Source organism: Eulemur rufifrons, chromosome 12 (assembly GCF_041146395.1).
Source record: "Eulemur rufifrons isolate Redbay chromosome 12, OSU_ERuf_1, whole genome shotgun sequence".
Taxonomy (NCBI): Eukaryota; Metazoa; Chordata; class Mammalia; order Primates; family Lemuridae; genus Eulemur; species Eulemur rufifrons.
In genome coordinates, this window is record NC_090994.1 from 3,092,978 (window position 1) to 3,111,369 (window position 18,392).

The following is an 18,392-nucleotide window of genomic DNA, read 5'->3' on the forward strand; positions in this document are numbered from 1 at the left end:
CTGCCAAGACACACCTTAAATCAGGCGGGGCTGGAGAGAGAGCTATCTGGAGGGAAGCTCTAAAAACGCCCTGTCCAACACACACACATCGAATGACGTCTGTTGGGCCATAAGGAACTTTCCTTGGTGGTTGGTCCAACCCTCTCCCAGGAAACTAAAGCCTGAGGTGACCTGTCTGAAGTCACCTCGGTCAGTAGTGGCGCTGGGGTGAGCGTTCTTTTCGCCGGCCACTGCCACCTGCAGAGGACACCTTGACCAGAGCCCAAAAAATAAAGGGAGGGAGAAAACCGATGTCAGAAGCAGCCTGTGAGTGGCTCAGCAGAGAGGCCTCCGTGGCTCAGGAGTCCCCAGAAAAGGACAGCAGCGTCAACCTCCCAGGAAATCCCTCTGAGGGAGGAGAGAGGAGGAATACAGATAAATTTATTAGTTAAATACTGATTTTACAGCCATTTTCACCTTAAGACAATGTTAACAGGTTTGTGGGGTAGGGAGGATATAGGAGGTGGCCTTTGGGAAGAAAACAATGTAAATGATGATTAAAACAGAATCTGGGTTTAAAGATATTCTCTGCTACAGCCAGGAGGATTTTGGAGTGGGGGGCGGGGTGTTTTGGGTGGGCGTGGTAATGCCACAGTCAGCCGCAGCTCTGCTGATAACAAGGACATGGGACAGTCTGCATGAGCCCAGTGTCCTGGCAGGAACTGAGCACCGTGCGGAGGGGAAGGCGGCCAATTCCAGAAGGGGCAGCACCGGAGACCCTCCCCAGGCCCACCCTCAGCATCTTCTAGTGTCTTCTCTCGTGGTCATCTTCTTTCTTTCCATGAGTTTTATTGCATTGGTTTGCTTTGAATTTCTGTTGCCAAACCTCTGGCTTTTTGCCTCCTGGACAAAAGATTTCTGCTGGAGAAAGGATGCAGAGTCTGAGCACTTGTGGCCTCGGGCCGCCGGCTGGCCGAGAGGCCCAAGAGCGAGTTCTCGAAAAGCCCCTGCCCCCAAGCAGGACGGTGTTCGCCAGACACCGCTCCAGAAGGGTCTCAAGGCTTAGGAGAGTGTTTGCCAAGCTTGAGCAGCAGGACCCCTCAGTGTGTGGCGAGGTGAAGGATGTTGGGGCACAGACTGGAAGGGGTGCCGTCTGCTAAACTGCCGAGCTCTTGTTTCGCCAAGGGAGAGACACGTCCAAGCTGAATCGCTCAGAACAGTAGGAGGGATTTTTAGTGAAGAGGCCTTGGAAGTGGAGCGAGGACGAGGATGGAGCAAAGGATGAAGCCCGCAGCAGGGGAGGAGCCTGGGGGCGAAGGTGCCAAGCTGCGTTTGGATGAAGCTCTGCACTGTGGCGGGTGAAGTGGCCCCCTCGCTCCCCAGGAAGCGTTCGGTAACATCTGCGTTACGCCCAATGTTGTGGAGTCAGATTTGGCAGAGGGGACACGGGGACGTGCCATGCCTCAAGGGGAGTGTTGGGCAAGGGCAGGGTCACCCAGGGGGCCCGTCACATCCACGCACATGTCAAACAGGTGCCCTTCTTCAGGTCGGACGGAGTAGGGGTCCCAGGCCCCTGCCCCTCCCCACCCTCAGACCCTGGGCAGTGGAAACCCGATGGAGAAACCACCGTCTCAGGCCACAGCAGTGAAAGAGCGGGGGAGAAGGACATCTTGTCTGTCATCAGAGACAGGGTCGGGGGAAGAATGGGAAAGAAGTCTCCCACGCAGGGCACGGAGAGACGTCGTGTGCTCGCGGTAGAGGGTGGGCTCGTCTGTGTCAGAGTCTGGGTTCTTCCCAGTCCCGCACCTTGAAAAGGCATCTGAGAAAATCCAGCACCCACTGCCCCAACCAGATCGGTGACTTCAAGCGTCTTCCCAGTTGTTCTTCTGGAGTCATTCTCAGGCAGAGGAGCCCAAGCCTGGATCTCTGCTGTCCTCCAAGTCCCAGGTCCGTGCAGGAATTTAGGAGGGAAGAAGGGGAGATTACGCAGTGATTATGTCCCCGTGACTGTCAGCCAAGACCAGGCTGTTCCAAGAGTCCTGCTTGGAGCTGCCCTGCGGGGACTGGCTGACGGGAGACGCGTAGCCTTGTGGCGAGAGCTTCAGGGCCGAGAGGACCGGGTGGATGGAGGGCCCGTGGCCGGACATCGTGCTGACGGAGAACGTCTAAAAAGCAGAAAGTGCACGATGAGGCCAATAAAGTCACCCCTGAGGGAGGTCTGGGCTGGGAAGGGGAGCCCACTATGCAGGCGACCCAGGGATAGCTCGGTCCCCAGGGAAGGGCAGGGCAAGGGAGCAAGGAGCACATCTCTGTGTTTCCCAACCCCTGCAATCTGTGCAGAGGGCCTGGGTGACTCATCCGCTGCTTCTGAGTACAGTGCAAAACCAGGGCTGCGCCCCAGTGGGCTTGGAGATACTGTGGCTTCTCAGAAGGCTCTGACAGTTTATGACAGACATCGTCTACAATCCCGTCACCCTCACGTCTCCACTTCCAAACAGAGAGCCTGCCTGCCAAGCACCGGGTTCTCCCAGACAGTAAATAGCTTGTTAGGACGCGGCCTCTCTCGAGTGCAGAGGAGAGAGCAGAGTGGAGCCTGCAAAGAGAAACCCTGATCCCAAAGGAGGGGAACTGCAGGGAAGCAGGGACACCACCAGGTCATCCGCAAGAGGGAGCTGGGGCCACTGCTGGGCCATCCTCTGACACAGGCACGGAGCTGGGCCCCAGGAAATGGCATCCTGCCCGTGACCTCCCTGCAGCCCCCACCCGCCCGCCTGCCTTTGCCCACGCCAGGGGGCTCCTCCTGCCCCACCTCGTCCTGACGAAGTCCTTCAGGGTCTAACCTCCTGTCCCTGACTTAGGAGACAGACTTGCCTAGAGACACCCACCCCACCGCTCTGCCTCCCGTCAGCCCTGCATGGCAGTCTGATTCCGGCTGCGGTGGCATGTTCTCTTCCTCCCCCTCCCCCAGCACTGTGTGCGACCCCTGGACTCCCCTCTCCTTGTCTCCAAAGGCCGTGGCACAGAGGAGCTGCTAAACATTTGTGTGTCGCGGCTGTGTGTCCAAATGGCTGTAGCTTGCCGAGATGTTGTGAAACACGGCCTTGTGCAGATGGTCCTCGCCTGTGCGGTGTGGGGGACCTGAGGGCAGGAGGCTGGGGCTTTCCAGCCTGGGGGCCGCTCCTGCCCAATGCTAGCCTGGTGGCCTGGGACGCCGCAGCCCACCTCCCCGCATGCACCCGTACCTGGGACATGGAGCTGCCGTGCCCGTAGTGGGACGGCAGGCCGGGCTCTGTCTTGATGGGACGCATCTCTTCGCTGCTGCTGCTGCTGCTGGGGGCGTTGCTGGAGTTGCTGGAGGCGCTGCTGGTGGGAGGAAGGCTCTCACTGCCCGGAGGACCTGGAACAAGGCAGAGTCAGGACACCAGACCAGGGGCAGGGACAAATGCACGGCGGCCCTTTGAGACGGCCGGGAGAGGTCCATAATAAGGGCTTTATTTACGTTTGCTGGGGAGAGAAGCAGGGGTCCTTATCAGTGAGGGGACAACAATTCTCAAAATGGGGCAGAAGTTTCAGAATTCCAAGGGGACTTTTTCAGATGACGGGCCCACCTTTCCCCACCCCAGATCCCAAACACAAATTAAAAAAAAAAAAAAGAATGAAAATACTGTATGTCATAGGGTATGTGCAGTGGGGTCGCGGCAACCCCCTGTAATTAAATACATGAGTATTTCTACAGTAAAACACATGAGTGTTCACACTAAGTGAGATAAACAGAGCCTATCAATGGCCTCGTGTCTGTTCAGATTAGGTTTTGCTGCCAAATCTAGTTTCCTGGCTGACAGATCAATCTTTGGGGAATATGATTAATGGGACCCTGTCCTCCCAGATCCTGCCCCAAAGAGGATTGAAAGGAATTGAGTCTTTGAGTGGCCACAGCACCCGAGGCAAAGGGACCACATGATGTTCCTCTTTCTTTTAGGCCCTCGACTGGCTCGGCCGGCCCTGTACAGTCTTTGCAATTGGCGGTAATCAGGCCACAGCCCGAACTGAACCTGTTCCAAAAGCTCCCAATACACCCCCTGACAATGTTACATTTTTACTGAGTTAACTCATTCTGTCCCGAAAAGCCAGGGATGGACGATGTTGTCGTTGCACCTCGGCAGCCTGGGCTGGCCTGTCTGACCAAGGACACGTGATTCTCACACACTCTGAGAGCTCCTGACTTATTAGTATAAGTACATATAGGTCTTTTCCTCACCTGCTGGTGTCTTAGATTTATTAAGGTTCTTGGGCTTCCGTTTTCTCGTCTGAATCCCCTCTTTCCGCATCGCAAGAGGCCTGGGGACCTAGAGGGTCACAAGTCAATATAAATGGTTTTGCATTTGCACATAAGCTGCTACAGTATTGAAACACCCACTTGTGCACTGCGAGAAGGCAACATCTAAGCAACCTCTGCACAAACCTTGGGGCCGAGACAAGGGCACAGGCCCCTGGAACTCGTGCTGTGAGAAATCAATTCTATGTTAAAAATGTATCGAGCAGTGTGTTCTGTGGTGGGTCTTTTACTAGAGCCTGGAGGAGAGAATGAAAGACACGGTTCCTTCCCTCCAGAAGTTCACGGTTTAATGGGAAAGACAGACACGTGGAAACAAGCAGATTCTGGTAGCTGATGTGGGAAAACAGAGAAGAAACACTAAACGCTGTCCTGGGTGGGGGACAAACACAAGGCTATCAAGGAAGGCTTCTCGGCGGAGGTGAGGCCCGAGTTGTAAGAGGTTTTGAGTAGACAGGGGCAGACATTTCCGGCAGCAGTTGTGCAAAAGCCTTTATCATCCACACTCAAACATTGAAAATAACAAGGGAGTGCAATTAACAATTATGCTGGGGAAACAGGCCTGGGCGGTGACAGTCCCAGTGAGCCAAGACGTAAAGTCACTCTACTTAGAGCAAGCAGCTCTGCGCTGCGTTGGGCCTGGCTGGAGCCCGCAGTGGGGTTTCCACGGGAGGTGGGGAGCAGCAAGAGATTATGGCAAAGAGGCTGCCCTGTGGCCAGGTCCTGGGACAAACTATCTGTGGACAATGTTTTTACGACAGGTCGTCTTTCTAGTGTTTTTAGATATTGTGCGTTCCCCACATCTGGTTTCTCTTAGCCCAGGCCAAATCTTTTAGCCCTGGTCTGTTCCATGCTGGTCTACCACGTGGGATTAATAAAGACTACACCTGCAAATACGGAAAGAGAAGCAATTATTGCTTCAGAGACACAAACAGGGAATGGTTAAGAGAGAAATGCACAAGCGTACATGAACTTGAACTTGCCTCCTACCCAGCCGCAGATGAGGCGGCATTCCCACCTGCACCCGCCCATCATCTGCCTGGGGCTCCAGCCATTCCACATCCTTTCCCGCCCCCGGGGGGAGGGCATCTTCCCAACCTCTGTCATTTTAAAGCCCATCCTCAGCTCAGGAGAATTTGCCCTCATGTTTACCCCCACTCACTTAGGTACATTTTTTTTTTTTCAATACACATAACATAAAATTTACCACCTTAACCATTTTTAAGTGTGCTGCTCAGCTGTGTTAAGCACCTTCACATCGTTCTGCAACCATCACCACCATCCATCCCCAGAACTCTTTCCATCGTGCAAAACTGAAGCTCTGTACCCATTAAACCCGAGGCCCTGGCAACCCCAACTCTGCTTTCTGTCTCTATGGTTTGACTATTCTAGGGACCTTATACACTGTCTTTTCATGACTGGCTGATTTCATTTAGTATAATGTCTTCAAGGTTCATCCGTGCTGTGACATGGCCAGATGTCCTTCCTCTTTAGGGCTGAATAATATCCCACAGTGTGTACATATCACATTGTGTTTATCCATTTATTCGTCCCCGGACACTGAAGTTGCTTACACCTTTTGGCAATTGTAAATACTGCTGCTATGAATGCACAAATATCTCTTTGAGGCCCTCCCTTCAATTCTTTTGAATATATTCCCAGAAGTAGTATGTTGGGTCATACAGTAATGGTAATTTTAGGGGTTTTTTCTGTTTGTTTTGTGGGTTTTTTTTTTTTTTTTTGGATACTTACTTTACTTATTTATATATAGACAGGGTCTCACTCTGTCACTCAGACTGGAGTGCCATGGTGCCATCATAGCTCACTGCAGCCTCAAATTCCTGGGCTTAAGTGATCCTTCTGCTTCAGCCTACAAGCCTGGCTATTTATTATTTTTTAATTTTTATTTTTTTAGGGACAGCGTCTCGCTATGTTGCCCAGACTGGTCTCAAACTCCTGGCCTCAGGTGATCCTCCCACCTCAGCCTCCCAAGTAGCTGGGACTACAGGCATGCACCACCATGCCCAGCTAAATCATTTCTATCTGTAATAGAGACGGGGTCTCACTCTTGCTCAGGCAAGAGCTGACTTTTTAAAATAAAAAGCACTATATGATGGAGATTGTTCCATATCAGAATGTAAAGACTCTTTGTATTTTGAAAATATTAACCCTTTTTCTGATGCCGTGCACACTGGCTTTTACTTTCTTTGGGTGTCATTTCCAGACACTAATATTACATGTTTATACAATCCAATATATCCAGTTTTTCTTACGTGGCTTAAGAGCTTGAAGAACGTGCTTAAGAAGTTCTCCTCCTATCCCCAAGGTTAAAAAAAATACTTCCCCTTACATATCCTTCTAGTGTATATATTGCTCGGTATTTTTATTGTGTTTAATTAATTTCCTAGTTAATATTTTATTGTCTAATATTTTATTTCAAAGAAGTTTTACATTTAATATCTTTAATTCACCTATTTATTTTTGTTTAAGGTAGGAGGTGGAGGTCATGCTTTGCTGTTTTCCACATGAATAGCCAGTTATGGCAATGCAATTATTCTTAAACAAGCTATCCTTTTATGCACTGAGTCGAAACGTCACCTTTGTCACATATCATGCTACTATATACCATACATATACACGTACATGGGCTCCTCATCTGTAAAACGAGAATTAGAAGTACACAATGTTGAAGAAAGAAAAGACCAGCAAAGTTGCGAAGATTCCCTTGCAAATCTAAGTATCGTCGTTAAGAAGGAAGAAAGAATTCTAGTCTGAAGAGAAGACCAGTGAGAATGGAGAAATGGGAATGAAGGCGCGCGGCCGCCCTGCCCGGCAGAGCGAGGCGACGGGTGGCGGGTGGGGTCCGGGGCCACTTACGCCGTGGAGCTTCATGTAGAGGCCGCAGGCATTGCACACGGGCTCGCCCTCCGCGTTGCGGCGCCACAGCGTGGTGGTGGTCGTCTGGCAGTTGGCACAGGACAGGCCCACTCGGCGGGAGGCGGACTGCAACACAGCAGACAAGCCCTTCACGCCCAGGGCAGAGGTGGGCACTGCCCTTCTACCTCACGTGGAGCCTGGGGCCTGGGCCACCCTAGTGGTGTGAGATCTGTGACCGGTGACAGCACCTGACTCTCCCCCTGCCTGAGCCACTCCTAGGAGTGTGTGCGAACACGCAAACAAGACTTTTTTTTTTTTTTTTTTTGAGACAGAGTCTCGCTCTGTTGCCCGGGCTAGAGTGCCGTGACATCAGCCTCGCTCACGGCAACCTCAAACTCCTGGGCTCCAGCGATCCTCCTGCCTCAGCCTCCCGAGTAGCTGGGACTACAGGCATGAGCCCGGCTAATTTTTTCTATTTTTAGTCACCCAGCTAATTCTATTTATTTATTTATTTATTTATTTTTTAGGAGAGACAGTCTCGCTCTTGCTCGGGCTGGTCTTGAACTCCTGCCCTCAAGTGATCCTCCTGCCTCGGCCTCCCAGAGTGCTAGGATTACAGGTGTGAGCCACCGAGCCCGGCCAAAATCAAGATTTCTGCTGCCCGAGGAGAGTGAATTCGGGCACTGAAGACCTGGTTTCTAGTCCTAACTGTCATTCAGCATCTCACGAATAACCCGACTAACACTGGGCACTGCGGGCAGAAAATCTTCTTCCAGAAGCGGAACTAGCATTGGCTCCAGGTGCCGGGTGCAGGTGGTGGGTGAGGAACTACCGTACCCAAATGGGACCTCAAGAGAGGGAAGCACAAGGCTTGTTCCCTCTGCTCCTGCCTCCCTAATAGTCACAGAAACCAGTTGATGTTGTTCAAAATCAAATTACATTAATAAAGAGTACGAAACCAGGGGCCCAAAGTCTGGGTCCCAAGCCCAAACTTCCCTGCCGTTTAAGCTTTCTGGGCTTTGGGTTTTATCACCTGATCTGCTGAACAGGGTAGATAAAGAAGAGCCTCTGTTGAGGTTGCTCATAGGGGTGATGTGAATGGAGGAGACATTCAGGACAACACTGGATTGGGAACCAGGGAGCCTGGATCCTGGGTGGAGACAGGAGACTCAGTAGCTGTGTGCCGGGGAGTGGGGCCGTTAGCTTCTCTGAGCCTCTCTTTCCACATCTGCATATTCACGGGGTTGAACTCGATAGTCTGGAACCTCCTGGTAGCTCCAGCTAACCCTAATGGTGTGAGAAGTTACTATGGTGTTCCCACCCACCTAACCCCTCGACCCACACCCTTGAACTCCAAAATCCAAAACCACAGGATTTCCCACCAAGGAGGGAGCCCTGCAGCTGGGGGCCCGTGAGGTCCCTGCTTACCAGGCGGCGCTGGGGCTTGATGAGTGGCCGGTTGATGCCATTCATCTTGTGGTAGAGGCCACAGGCGTTGCACAGGTAGTGTCCCGTCCCGTCTCGCCTCCAGAGCGGGGTGGACATGGCCCCACAGTTGACACACTCTCTGCCTTCCGAGAAGTCGTCAAACATATCTACTGGGTAGGCAGGAAACGGACAAGAAAGACACAGAGGATTAATTCTTTGTTTATGCCCAAGCACTCTTACATCTGGGAAGCTAGAGCTCATGGAAATAATGTCCTTTCCTTAGAACGAGGGAAAGGCCACCTGTCCCCACGCCAACCTCAAGCCCTGGGGCAGCAGCTCAGAGGACATCGATGGGAAGTGGACGCTTTCACTCTGGCTGTCCCAGACACAACTCCTCCAAGCATGGGAAAAGGAAGAGCCCAACACAGGGATCACCAGAGGCTGGGCTGGGAGATGGGGTGCCCGGACTTCAGCCCAGATCTTGCCTTCAGAGCCTCTAGCCCCGGGCTCTCACCTAACACTGAGGTCCACTCAGACCTTTCTCTCTCTCTCTTTTTTTTTTCACCCTTTCAAAATTAAGATTAATTTTTCCTTTGAATAAAATTATAATAAATATTTACTTTAGGAAAATGAGACAGTACCAAAATATATAAAGAAAATATAAATCATCACCAATGTTATGAACATTTTATTCTATTATGTCCTTTGCAAGTCTTTATACGTTGGCATATTTTTGCCTAGTTGAGGTCAAGCTATAATTTTGAGCCTGTTTTAGGGGGTTTTTTTGGTTGAGTTTTTTTTTTTTTTTTTTTTTGCTTAATACCAAAGCATTTTCCCACTTGAGAAATTCTTTATGAACTCATTTTAGCTTTGTGTAATATTCTATCACATAAATGTGCCATCATTGAACTTATTCTATTCAACTATTAAACTTTATCCAGTTTTGTTTTGTAAATGCTGCATGTTTTGTACATAAATCTGTGAGTTTATGGTTATTCCTTAGAATACTCTCTTAAAAGTAGAATTTCGGAGTCAAAGGGACTAGATTTGTAAGTTCTCAGAATTTTCGAAACTGTCCTGCAAAAAAAAAGCCTTCACTGGTTCATCATTCCTACTGTGATCTCCATGTATGACTGCTGTATCATAGTTTGACAGTTTTTCTTGCTTCTTGGTACATAAACTATAGGTGCATATTATTGCCATAAGCAAAGTCACCTTAGAGCTGCTCCAACGAGCGCGGAGTGTTCCCCCTCCAACCAGAGGCTGCCAAGGTTCGCCACTCTCCTTCACTCCCCGCTCCCTGTCACCTTTATCTTCCATGTCTGCGGAATGTCACAACTGACAGCTTCCACTTGTGTCCATTCTCTTTGCCCCGGTCAGACAGGCCGGGCCAGTTTTCTCCTTCCCTGTGATCTATTGTACAGAAAGCCTGACTCAGAACCTCCACAAGTCTCTGACTCCCTGCTATCCTAATTTTCTGTCCCTAAACACAATCTACCTCGGTCTCCAGACCATTCTCGTCCTACCGCCAGAGGAAAGGTAGATGCTTCTCCAGCGAAGGAGCCGGGCAGCTCCGAAGGGAGGTGGCCTGAGCATTAGAGAGCCCTCCCTCCATGAGGACACAGCTCAGGGGTTCACGGTGGCACATTTTGCCAGTTCTGTGGCCCAGCTACCTGCTCTAAGGGAATGTGGGCTGGAGAAGAGGATGGTGGGGACTCTGGGTACACAAACAGTCATCTGCACCTGCAAACAGGCGGCCCTGTGTCCGCACCGAGTAAACAATGCGCAGGTGTGAGGGGCTGTTTGCTCAGGCCAGGGCGCTGCGCACAGCCGTCACAGGAGAGGCTATTTTTACACCGGGGTCACACTGAGGGCCCTACACCAAGGTCACCTGCCTTCATAGCGGCACATGAAACTGACTGCCATCCACGGCTTGCTCCCACCTGGACCACGTCAACACCGTCATCGCCACCTCCACTGCCCTTGCGTGCGGCCCGTCAGGCTGCTCCCTGATCCAGACCCGCCCGTGGGGAAGTGGAGAGGCCAGGAGTGCACAGCAGGACCGAGCCAGCCCGCACCCGCACCCGCACCCGCACCCGCACCCGGAGCAGAGCGCTGGCGAGGCGGTCATTTGATGGGTGTCTGAATGAACACTAGGTGGCGCTGCAGTCTCAAAGTTGAACCAAGACGCTGCATTCCAGCCTCCATCACGCTTGGAGATGGAGGACTTTTCAGATCTTTCCAGTCCAAACCTAGTGCAACCCTCTTCAAACACATTCAGAAGTGGATAGAATATTTAAATGAACTCTTATTTACCCATCATCCAGCTTCCAAGAATTTGTATTCAATCTTGTCTTACCTACACCTCAGCCCACTTTCTCCCATAGTGTATTTTTTAAGAAAATCCCAGACATTCTATCGTTTTATTCATAAATACCTTAGTACGCTGCTCTGACAGATAAAGATTCACACTCTTCTTTTAAAAATAAGTAAACCAGCTTCTTTCCTATGTTCTAGTTCATTTAAATCCCACAGTCAGAAATCTCATACTCTGTTCCTCTTTTTTGAAAGGGAGATTCCTTTTCTCTTTACATTCATTGTTTTGTACGCAGGGACAGAATCTTATTACAGGACCCAGAAGGAGGTCTCCTCTCTGCTGATCACTCACCTCCCACTGCTGCACCGAGGTTTGGCTCGGGAACTCCTGCGGGCTAGCCTCAGAGCCAGGATACACATTCAAGCCACTATCTTACTGACCAGGTAAAGTCACTGGAGGTTGGCAAATATGTATTTGTCACCTACAAATATTTACTGAGCATCTGCTATTTAATCACTCCGATAGATGTCACAAGGGCTAAGAGAGAGCCTTGCTCTCCGAATGCTGATGATCTAGTCCGTGCGTTGGACCTGCATATCTGTAGTGAGCAACATTACTCAACTCATTTCGGGAACACACCCTCAACTGAGTTGGTGACGGGTGGCAGACACTTGTCTAGGGTAGGAAGGGCAGACGCCCCACCCGTCCCACCTGCAGAGAAGTCCCACTGCCGCAGAAGGGCCAGGTGTGGAAGGGCCAGGTGTGGAAGGGCCAGGTGTGGAAGGGCCAGGTGTCACAACAGCAGCGGAGGGAAAATCAGACAACCCCTTACACCTCCAAATTTGTGTAAGTTTCCTTATTTTCTACCACAAAATCTTGCCATCCAACCTGCTCAATGAAATGTTACGTAAATTTTTAAATGATTATTATATAGACAATCCATTTATAGAAGAAAGTGCTTTCCCCATGATGTTAAATGAAAAATACAGCACATAAAATCACAGGCACCCTGATGGCAGCTAAGACTACTGGGTAGCAACTTTTATGAGTCTAGTTAAATTGTGTAGACTTTTCTTTTTTAGAAACACCATTCCATAGTGTCATAATTGACTATGTTAAAAAATCTGATTAACAAATAGAAACAAAAGTCTGTGCATTTGTACCCCTTAAATTTATACAAATAAAAAAAAATCTGATCACCCCAAATAGCTCCTGATCTATACAGTGGAGGGTACTATTTTTCCCTCTTACATCTGACGGGTATATATTTTTTTCCTGGGCTGGGGAATGGAGAGGCTGAAGCTCCAACCTTGATGCTTTGCACCTACTCTGGGGGAGGTGGGGGTGGCAGGCTGTGAGCCCCAGACCAGCACCACCATCTGGTGTGAACTTGGTCACAACTGCTGCTCATTCCTTCCTAGGAAAGGCACTGGGTGGGACTTCCCCCATGGCAAGTGTGATTCCTCTGGCAGGGGGCACAGCAGAGGCCTCTGACCTCAGCCCCACCCACCCGTGCTGGGCATCTGGGCACTCTTTCAGTCTCCTGGGAGGCAGTGGGAGTCCAGCCTGGAAGTGGGCGGCATCACCCCACGTTTGGAGGGCAGACTTGTAATAATAGTTGTAAAGTGCTTTGCAAATGAGAGGAAAAACTTACAACAATGGCTGTAAAGAGCTTTGCAAACATCACATGAGATAACAGTGATGGATTGTTGGGAGGCTGGGGCTGCAGGCTTGGGAGGGAGGGCGTTAGGCCAGGCACAATCCTTGGTGCCCGGTTATTGGGGAGGGGGGAGGACAAACAAAAGAGCTAGGAGATTCGGGAATCTGACCTTTCTCAAGCCACTGGGGCCAGGCTCAGCACTGCCTACGGCTCAGACTCCACCAAGTGTGCCTCTGCGGGCCAGGAACCAAGGGACAAGGCTGACTGTGTGGGACAAGGCTGACTGTGTGTGCGTAAGAGGTCTCCAGTCCTGCTCGTGGGGTGTATTCATTAATGATTATTTTAGAAATCAAAAGCACAAAACGAATTGTGTCCTAACCCCAAGGATGGGGAACAAACTCCTCACTTCCATCCATGTCCTGCTTAAAAATTAAAAAAAAAAAAATTTTTTTTAAAGGAGGACACAAACTGAGCCGTATTTCTTAGACATCCAGTACAGTATGGATGTGCTAGGAATCAAGGCCAACTACTCCTGTCCAAGTGCCTGAAAGAAAAATGTAGGGCAGGAGGTTGAAGGACCCCACCCCCGACTTCCTACAGTTGACGCAAAGGCTCCGACCTCATCCCTGACCTGTTCTGTCCCTCTTGGGGACCCACCCGCCCCGCTAGAGAGGGGTTAGCAAATCAGGGACGGGGAAGGAAAGGCAGAGGAGGAAGGGAGGGAGAAGAAGGGAGAGGCCAGGGGCCGGCTGGCAACACCCTCTGGGCACTGCACTAACACTGGGTTTGTCTCCTGCCTGCTGGGGAGGAAGCTCAGGCTGCCACTTGTGTGCCAACCATCCCACGGGTGCCACGGAGCCCAGTCTGTGCGTGTCCCTCAGACCTTCCCCCGAGCTCATGTTGGAGAGACCCTCGCCTGCAGCCCCGAGGCAGAGGTGATGCGCTCTTAGCTCCGCCACTGTTCTGTCGAGGGCATCGGAGCCCAAACAGTTGCCATGTGTCTGCTATACTTGCCTCTGTAGCAAGTGCTGGACATACAAATGTGTTAGAAAATTTGAGGCTAAATCCCTGCGTGGAGTTGGAGTTGTTTTGGTATAGCTGGGGATACACAACTCAAAACCAGTAATTACATTAAACATGCCAAATACATCGGGCCTGGGTCCCCTCCCTGGCTCCCAGCCCTCCACTTCCAGCTTCAGATCTTCGGACATTCAGGGAAGGAAGACACAGAAACACAAGGAAAAGTGCCCATGCCCAGCGCAGCTGGTCACTGCTACAAAACAGGCTGGAGGGAATTCAGGGAACCCAAGTGCGGGGGCTTCCTGGAAAAAGCCAGACCCAGCCTGAGGCTGCCTGCCCGGAGACCTTCCCCCCGGGGGAACCAAGTCCCAGCCCCACCCAGGTGTCCCTTGCTGAGCCCCAGCCGCAAGTCCCAACCAAAGTTCACCAGAGACTGAGCCTGGATTTCCTGACAGGCCCAGATCTGTCCTTGCGGCTGGCGCCAAGGTCTGGGGTGCGAGGAGCAGACAGCGCCGAGATTTTCCTGGCAGCTCTTGAGCCTCAGGTCTTCTGGGCTCTGTCAGGCTCAGGCAGACGCCTGCGATGGGGCCGTCGCAGGGGCCCGCAGGCCCCAGCCACAGGATGAAAGCACCTCCTGGGGAAGCTCCCACAGCCCCTGAACAGAAGCGGGTACAAGTTCTGGTGCGCCCTGCAGAGCCTGGGGCCGGCTCCAACCCCAGCATTCACCCAGGGACTAGCTGCAGGCCTGAGATCAGAGTGACGGAATGTGACTCAGGCTTTTAAAAAAAAATCACTATCAAGCAAGGACATTATGAAAGGAAGGAAAAAAAAAAAAAAAAAAACCACCAAAAACAAGGGAAGGAGGGAAGGAGGGACAGACAGAGGGAGGAGGACGGGTTGAAGAGCAAATGATAGACTAGAGGAAGATAAACCCCCTAATATGCAACTTTTACAAATCACAAAGAGAAGAAGAGCTTGAAGGCCCCACCAAGCAACCCGAGCCTTGTCGCTGAACGGACTCAGCGGGAAGAGTCAAGCATCTGTCTGGCCTCTGTGTACCCGAGGCTCCTCCTGGAAGGTCTAAGAACTTCCAAATAAGGACCTCCACTGCCCCCAGGTCTGTGTTCACAGTAGGGCCTGCATGGGGGGCTGGCCCAGGAGAGGGAGGGCAAGGAGGCATGTGTACGTGGTATAGAAACCGCGTCTGCCCCGGGCCACAGCGCTAGTCAACAGCAGAGCTGGGATGGAACCCAGGCGACTAGCCAGTCCCTTAGCCACAGGCCCCCCCAGCTCCTGCCCACAGACGCCTTGACCACACTCGGGCCCACCCTTTCCCCGGCAGCGGCTGCTGGCAGTTGTTGAGAATCAGTCTCGATACGACACGCTAGCAGGGAGGGCCGTAGGGCCCGTGCGTGCTGTTTTCCCAGCTCGTCTGATCTCAGAAACGTCCCAAGGCACATCTGTGTCAATGCTGCCTAGCTCACCCATTTGGGAAATGCGTCTTCACCTTTATCATTGTCGAGATTAGATTTTGAGGCCCTCAATGAACCCTCACACATGGGGATATAATTACAGCATGAAGATTTCCCCATAAAATGCAGGGTCATGGCTGTGATCCCAACACTTTGGGAGGCTGAGGTGAGAGGATCACCTGAGCTCAGGAGTTCAAGGCTGCAGTGAACTATGACAACGCCACTGTACTCCAGCCTAGGTGACAGAGTGAGAACTGTCTCTAAAATAAATAAATAAATTAAAAAATGCAGGGTCAGTCTCTAGCTCCCAGAGAAATATCTCAATGCACCTGGCCAATGCGCTGTGCAAGGCTGTCTGTGAAGGACACAGGCTGCTACCTTGCTCTTACAGGCACTATGGTGTCAGTCACCAAGAATGTGAGCTCCATAGACTCCCAGAAGATCATCACAGTGGTGGCCCCTTCCCGCCTGAGAGCCATGGGCTAGGACACCGTTTTAAAAGTAGTCAAAGGAGCAAACAAAAAGAAGGCAGTACTCAAAGATTGTGTTGAGCTTTAAATTTGTATTTCTGAAACTTTCCCTAATGCCGGTATTTTTTTCCCTATACTCAAAGATTGTGTTGAGCTTTAAATTTGTATTTTTTTTTTTTTTTTTTTTTTTGAGACAGAGTCTCACTCTGTTGCCCAGGCTAGAGTGAGTGCCATGGCGTCAGCCTAGCTCACAGCAACCTCAAACTCCTGAGCTCAAGGGATCCTCCTATCTCAGCCTCCTGAGTAGCTGGGACTACAGGCATGTGCCACCATGCCCGGCTAATTTTTTTCTATATTTTTTTAGCTGTCTATATAATTTCTTTCTATTTTTAGTAGAGATGGGGTCTCGCTTTTGCTCAGGCTGGTCTCGAACTCCTGAGCTCAAACGATCCGCCCACCTCGGCCTCCCAGAGTGCTAGGATTACAGGCGTGAGCCACCGCGCCCGGCCTAAATTTGTATTTTTGAAACTTTCCCTAATGCTGGTATTTTTTCCCTATAGTACTACATTTTTCCAAATACCATTTTGCCTCATTGTCACCCTCACCCTTTCCCCGTGGGGCCTCTGAGAGGGAGCTAAGTAAGACTAGTCCCCGTGCGGAGGAGCCTGGGTCTGTTTGGCTGCTGTGTCTATAGACAGCTTACCCCACCGTCCCCACCCCTGATACCTGGGACAAGGCTCTCCTTTCCTGCCACCCCTCAGGGATGACTAGGGAGCCATGTGACTCATCATCCAAAATAGGACACTTCCGAGGGGTGGGGAGCACATTGCTAATTATTCTGGAACAGGCTTAAACTCAGGACGTGCAGCTGCCCTGCTCGGACCTCTGAGTGTGAGGCCTACATTTCTGGCGAACGAACCCCTCCACTCCGGTTTCTCCCCCATGTCACCAGCTGATACACGGGGGCCCCGCAGAATGCCAGGAAAGAGGTGCGCAAAATCTCACAAAGCACTGTGTCCCTACAGTTCCCTGGGCTTCAGGCTGGGGGTCTAGGGCTCAGCCCCCAGAGCCCCGGCTGAGGTCAGTGACTGAGCATGTCTGCCACTCGCGGGCCTGTGCGGACCGTGCAGAGGGCACCCTCCCTCCCTGGACCTGCTTTGTGGAGAGGGTCAGCGCTGCACATCCAAGCCTTGTGCGTGGGGCGGCGGGAGGCTCTGGAAGGGCAAGTGGCACACAGACTTTGAGCCTTCAAGTGGTGTTTGGGCAATTCCGTGACTGCTCAGAGGAGGACAGCAAGGTCCAGAGACGGCGAGGGCCTCACCTAAGCTCCCATGAGGTTGGTGACCCAAGCCTCGCCCCCCAGCCCATCACTGCTCTCTGCTGGCTTCCGCCATCTGCAGCGCTCTGTACACATTAGAAACGCAATGCGCACTGACCCATGGACAAAAACCCAGCGCCCTAGAGCATCTCCCGAGGCAGCAGAAATGCCAGCAGGGTGGCAGGAATCCCAGGGCTCTGCTCCTGGCCTGCTCGGCTGCCTGGCCTCAGACACCACGTTCCTGGACACACGTCGTAATTCAGCTGTGAGAGTTATCTATGCATTGCCAGATACTTCCTCACGTGTGTGTGTACCATGTGTGTACATAAAATTATATTATATATAATAGATGGATGTGTATATGGAAAATTATACCACATTGCACTAAAAACCAGCCCACTATTGGTAGCAATAAAACTGCTCTAGTAATTCATTGGAATAAATATTTTAAAAGGGGAAATGTCTATTTTTAAGATGTTCCTGGCGAATACTGGAAACAACCAAGATGCCCAATGATAGGGAAGTAGTAAGAAAACGAAGTTGCAGTAAACAAATACGGAAATTTGAGTTGATTTTTTAAAGGGACCATGATTTTAAGATTTGTTTTCTCTTCCTATAACCGTATTTAAATTAGTTAAATAAGCAGTTAATTCCACAAGCATCTCTGCCTAAGAGTTGGAGGATTGGAGATGTCTATTTTATTTTCTTTAGTTTCCTGGGATCCTCCCAAGCCCAAAGCAAAAGAACACTTTCTCCAGCTTGGGCCCAGGCATCTCCTCACCCAGAGTGGCAGCCCCACCTGGGCTCGGGCATCACTACGGCGCTGACCATGGCTCCCACCTGCAGAAGGAAAGGGAGAGCCCTCGCCACGGGGCACAGTCCCAGCAAGTGTGGGAGTGTTCCTGCAAAGCTTAGCGAGAGCTACCTGCAGTCACGCTGTGGACAAAGTCCGCACGGGTCCTGGCTCCTCCAATTCACTTGGTGGTGAGGCCATCCCTCTCCAGGCCTCCTCCCAGCCTGCCTCTGTCGTCCCAGGGTGCCCTGGGAGTCGGGGAGGGGCGAAACAGGCACTCCAGGCATTGATGCGGAGTGTGACCTTGTCCACCATGGGGAAGGCAATTTGGCAATATCTTATCAAAAGTGTAAGTGCATATGTCATTTGATCCAGAAATTCCCCTTCTAGGAATTTGTCCTCCAGATGTACTGACGCTTGTGTAAACGGGCTTACGTACGAGGATATTCGCTGTGGCATTTTTTGCCCTAGCAGAGGACTAGAAAATCAGCCTATACTTTCACCAATAGGAGACTGGTTAATACAATCAGAGTATACTATGCAGCCATAAAGAATGAACGTCGTTATGTACTGACATAGAATTCTTTCCAGCATATGCTGCGAGATACTAATATTAGAAGCAAGATATGGAACAGCACATACGATATTCCCTTACAGAAAGAAGGAGAGAAGAATCTATATGTGGATGTGTTTACATATACAATAACATCTCTAGGATGGACTAA

General features: G+C 51.0%; 1 protein-coding gene across 2 annotated transcripts in view; it reads right to left on the minus strand.

The window, feature by feature from the left end:
* Positions 1–422: 422 nt before the first annotated feature.
* Positions 423–18,392, minus strand: part of GATA4 (GATA binding protein 4) — a 44,064-nt gene continuing 26,094 nt past the window's right edge. The window contains exons 3-7 of one of the 2 annotated variants that reach the window (XM_069484802.1): positions 8,618–8,784; positions 7,190–7,315; positions 4,238–4,325; positions 3,222–3,376; positions 423–2,144 (exon numbers count right to left, since the gene is read on the minus strand). In XM_069484802.1, coding sequence (XP_069340903.1) covers positions 1,962–2,144; positions 3,222–3,376; positions 4,238–4,325; positions 7,190–7,315; positions 8,618–8,784 — 719 coding nt within the window. In that variant the 3' untranslated portion in view covers positions 423–1,961. Of the gene's footprint in view, positions 2,145–3,221; positions 3,377–4,237; positions 4,326–7,189; positions 7,316–8,617; positions 8,788–18,392 lie in introns of both variants that reach the window. The other variant, XM_069484800.1, reaches the window with a different exon arrangement.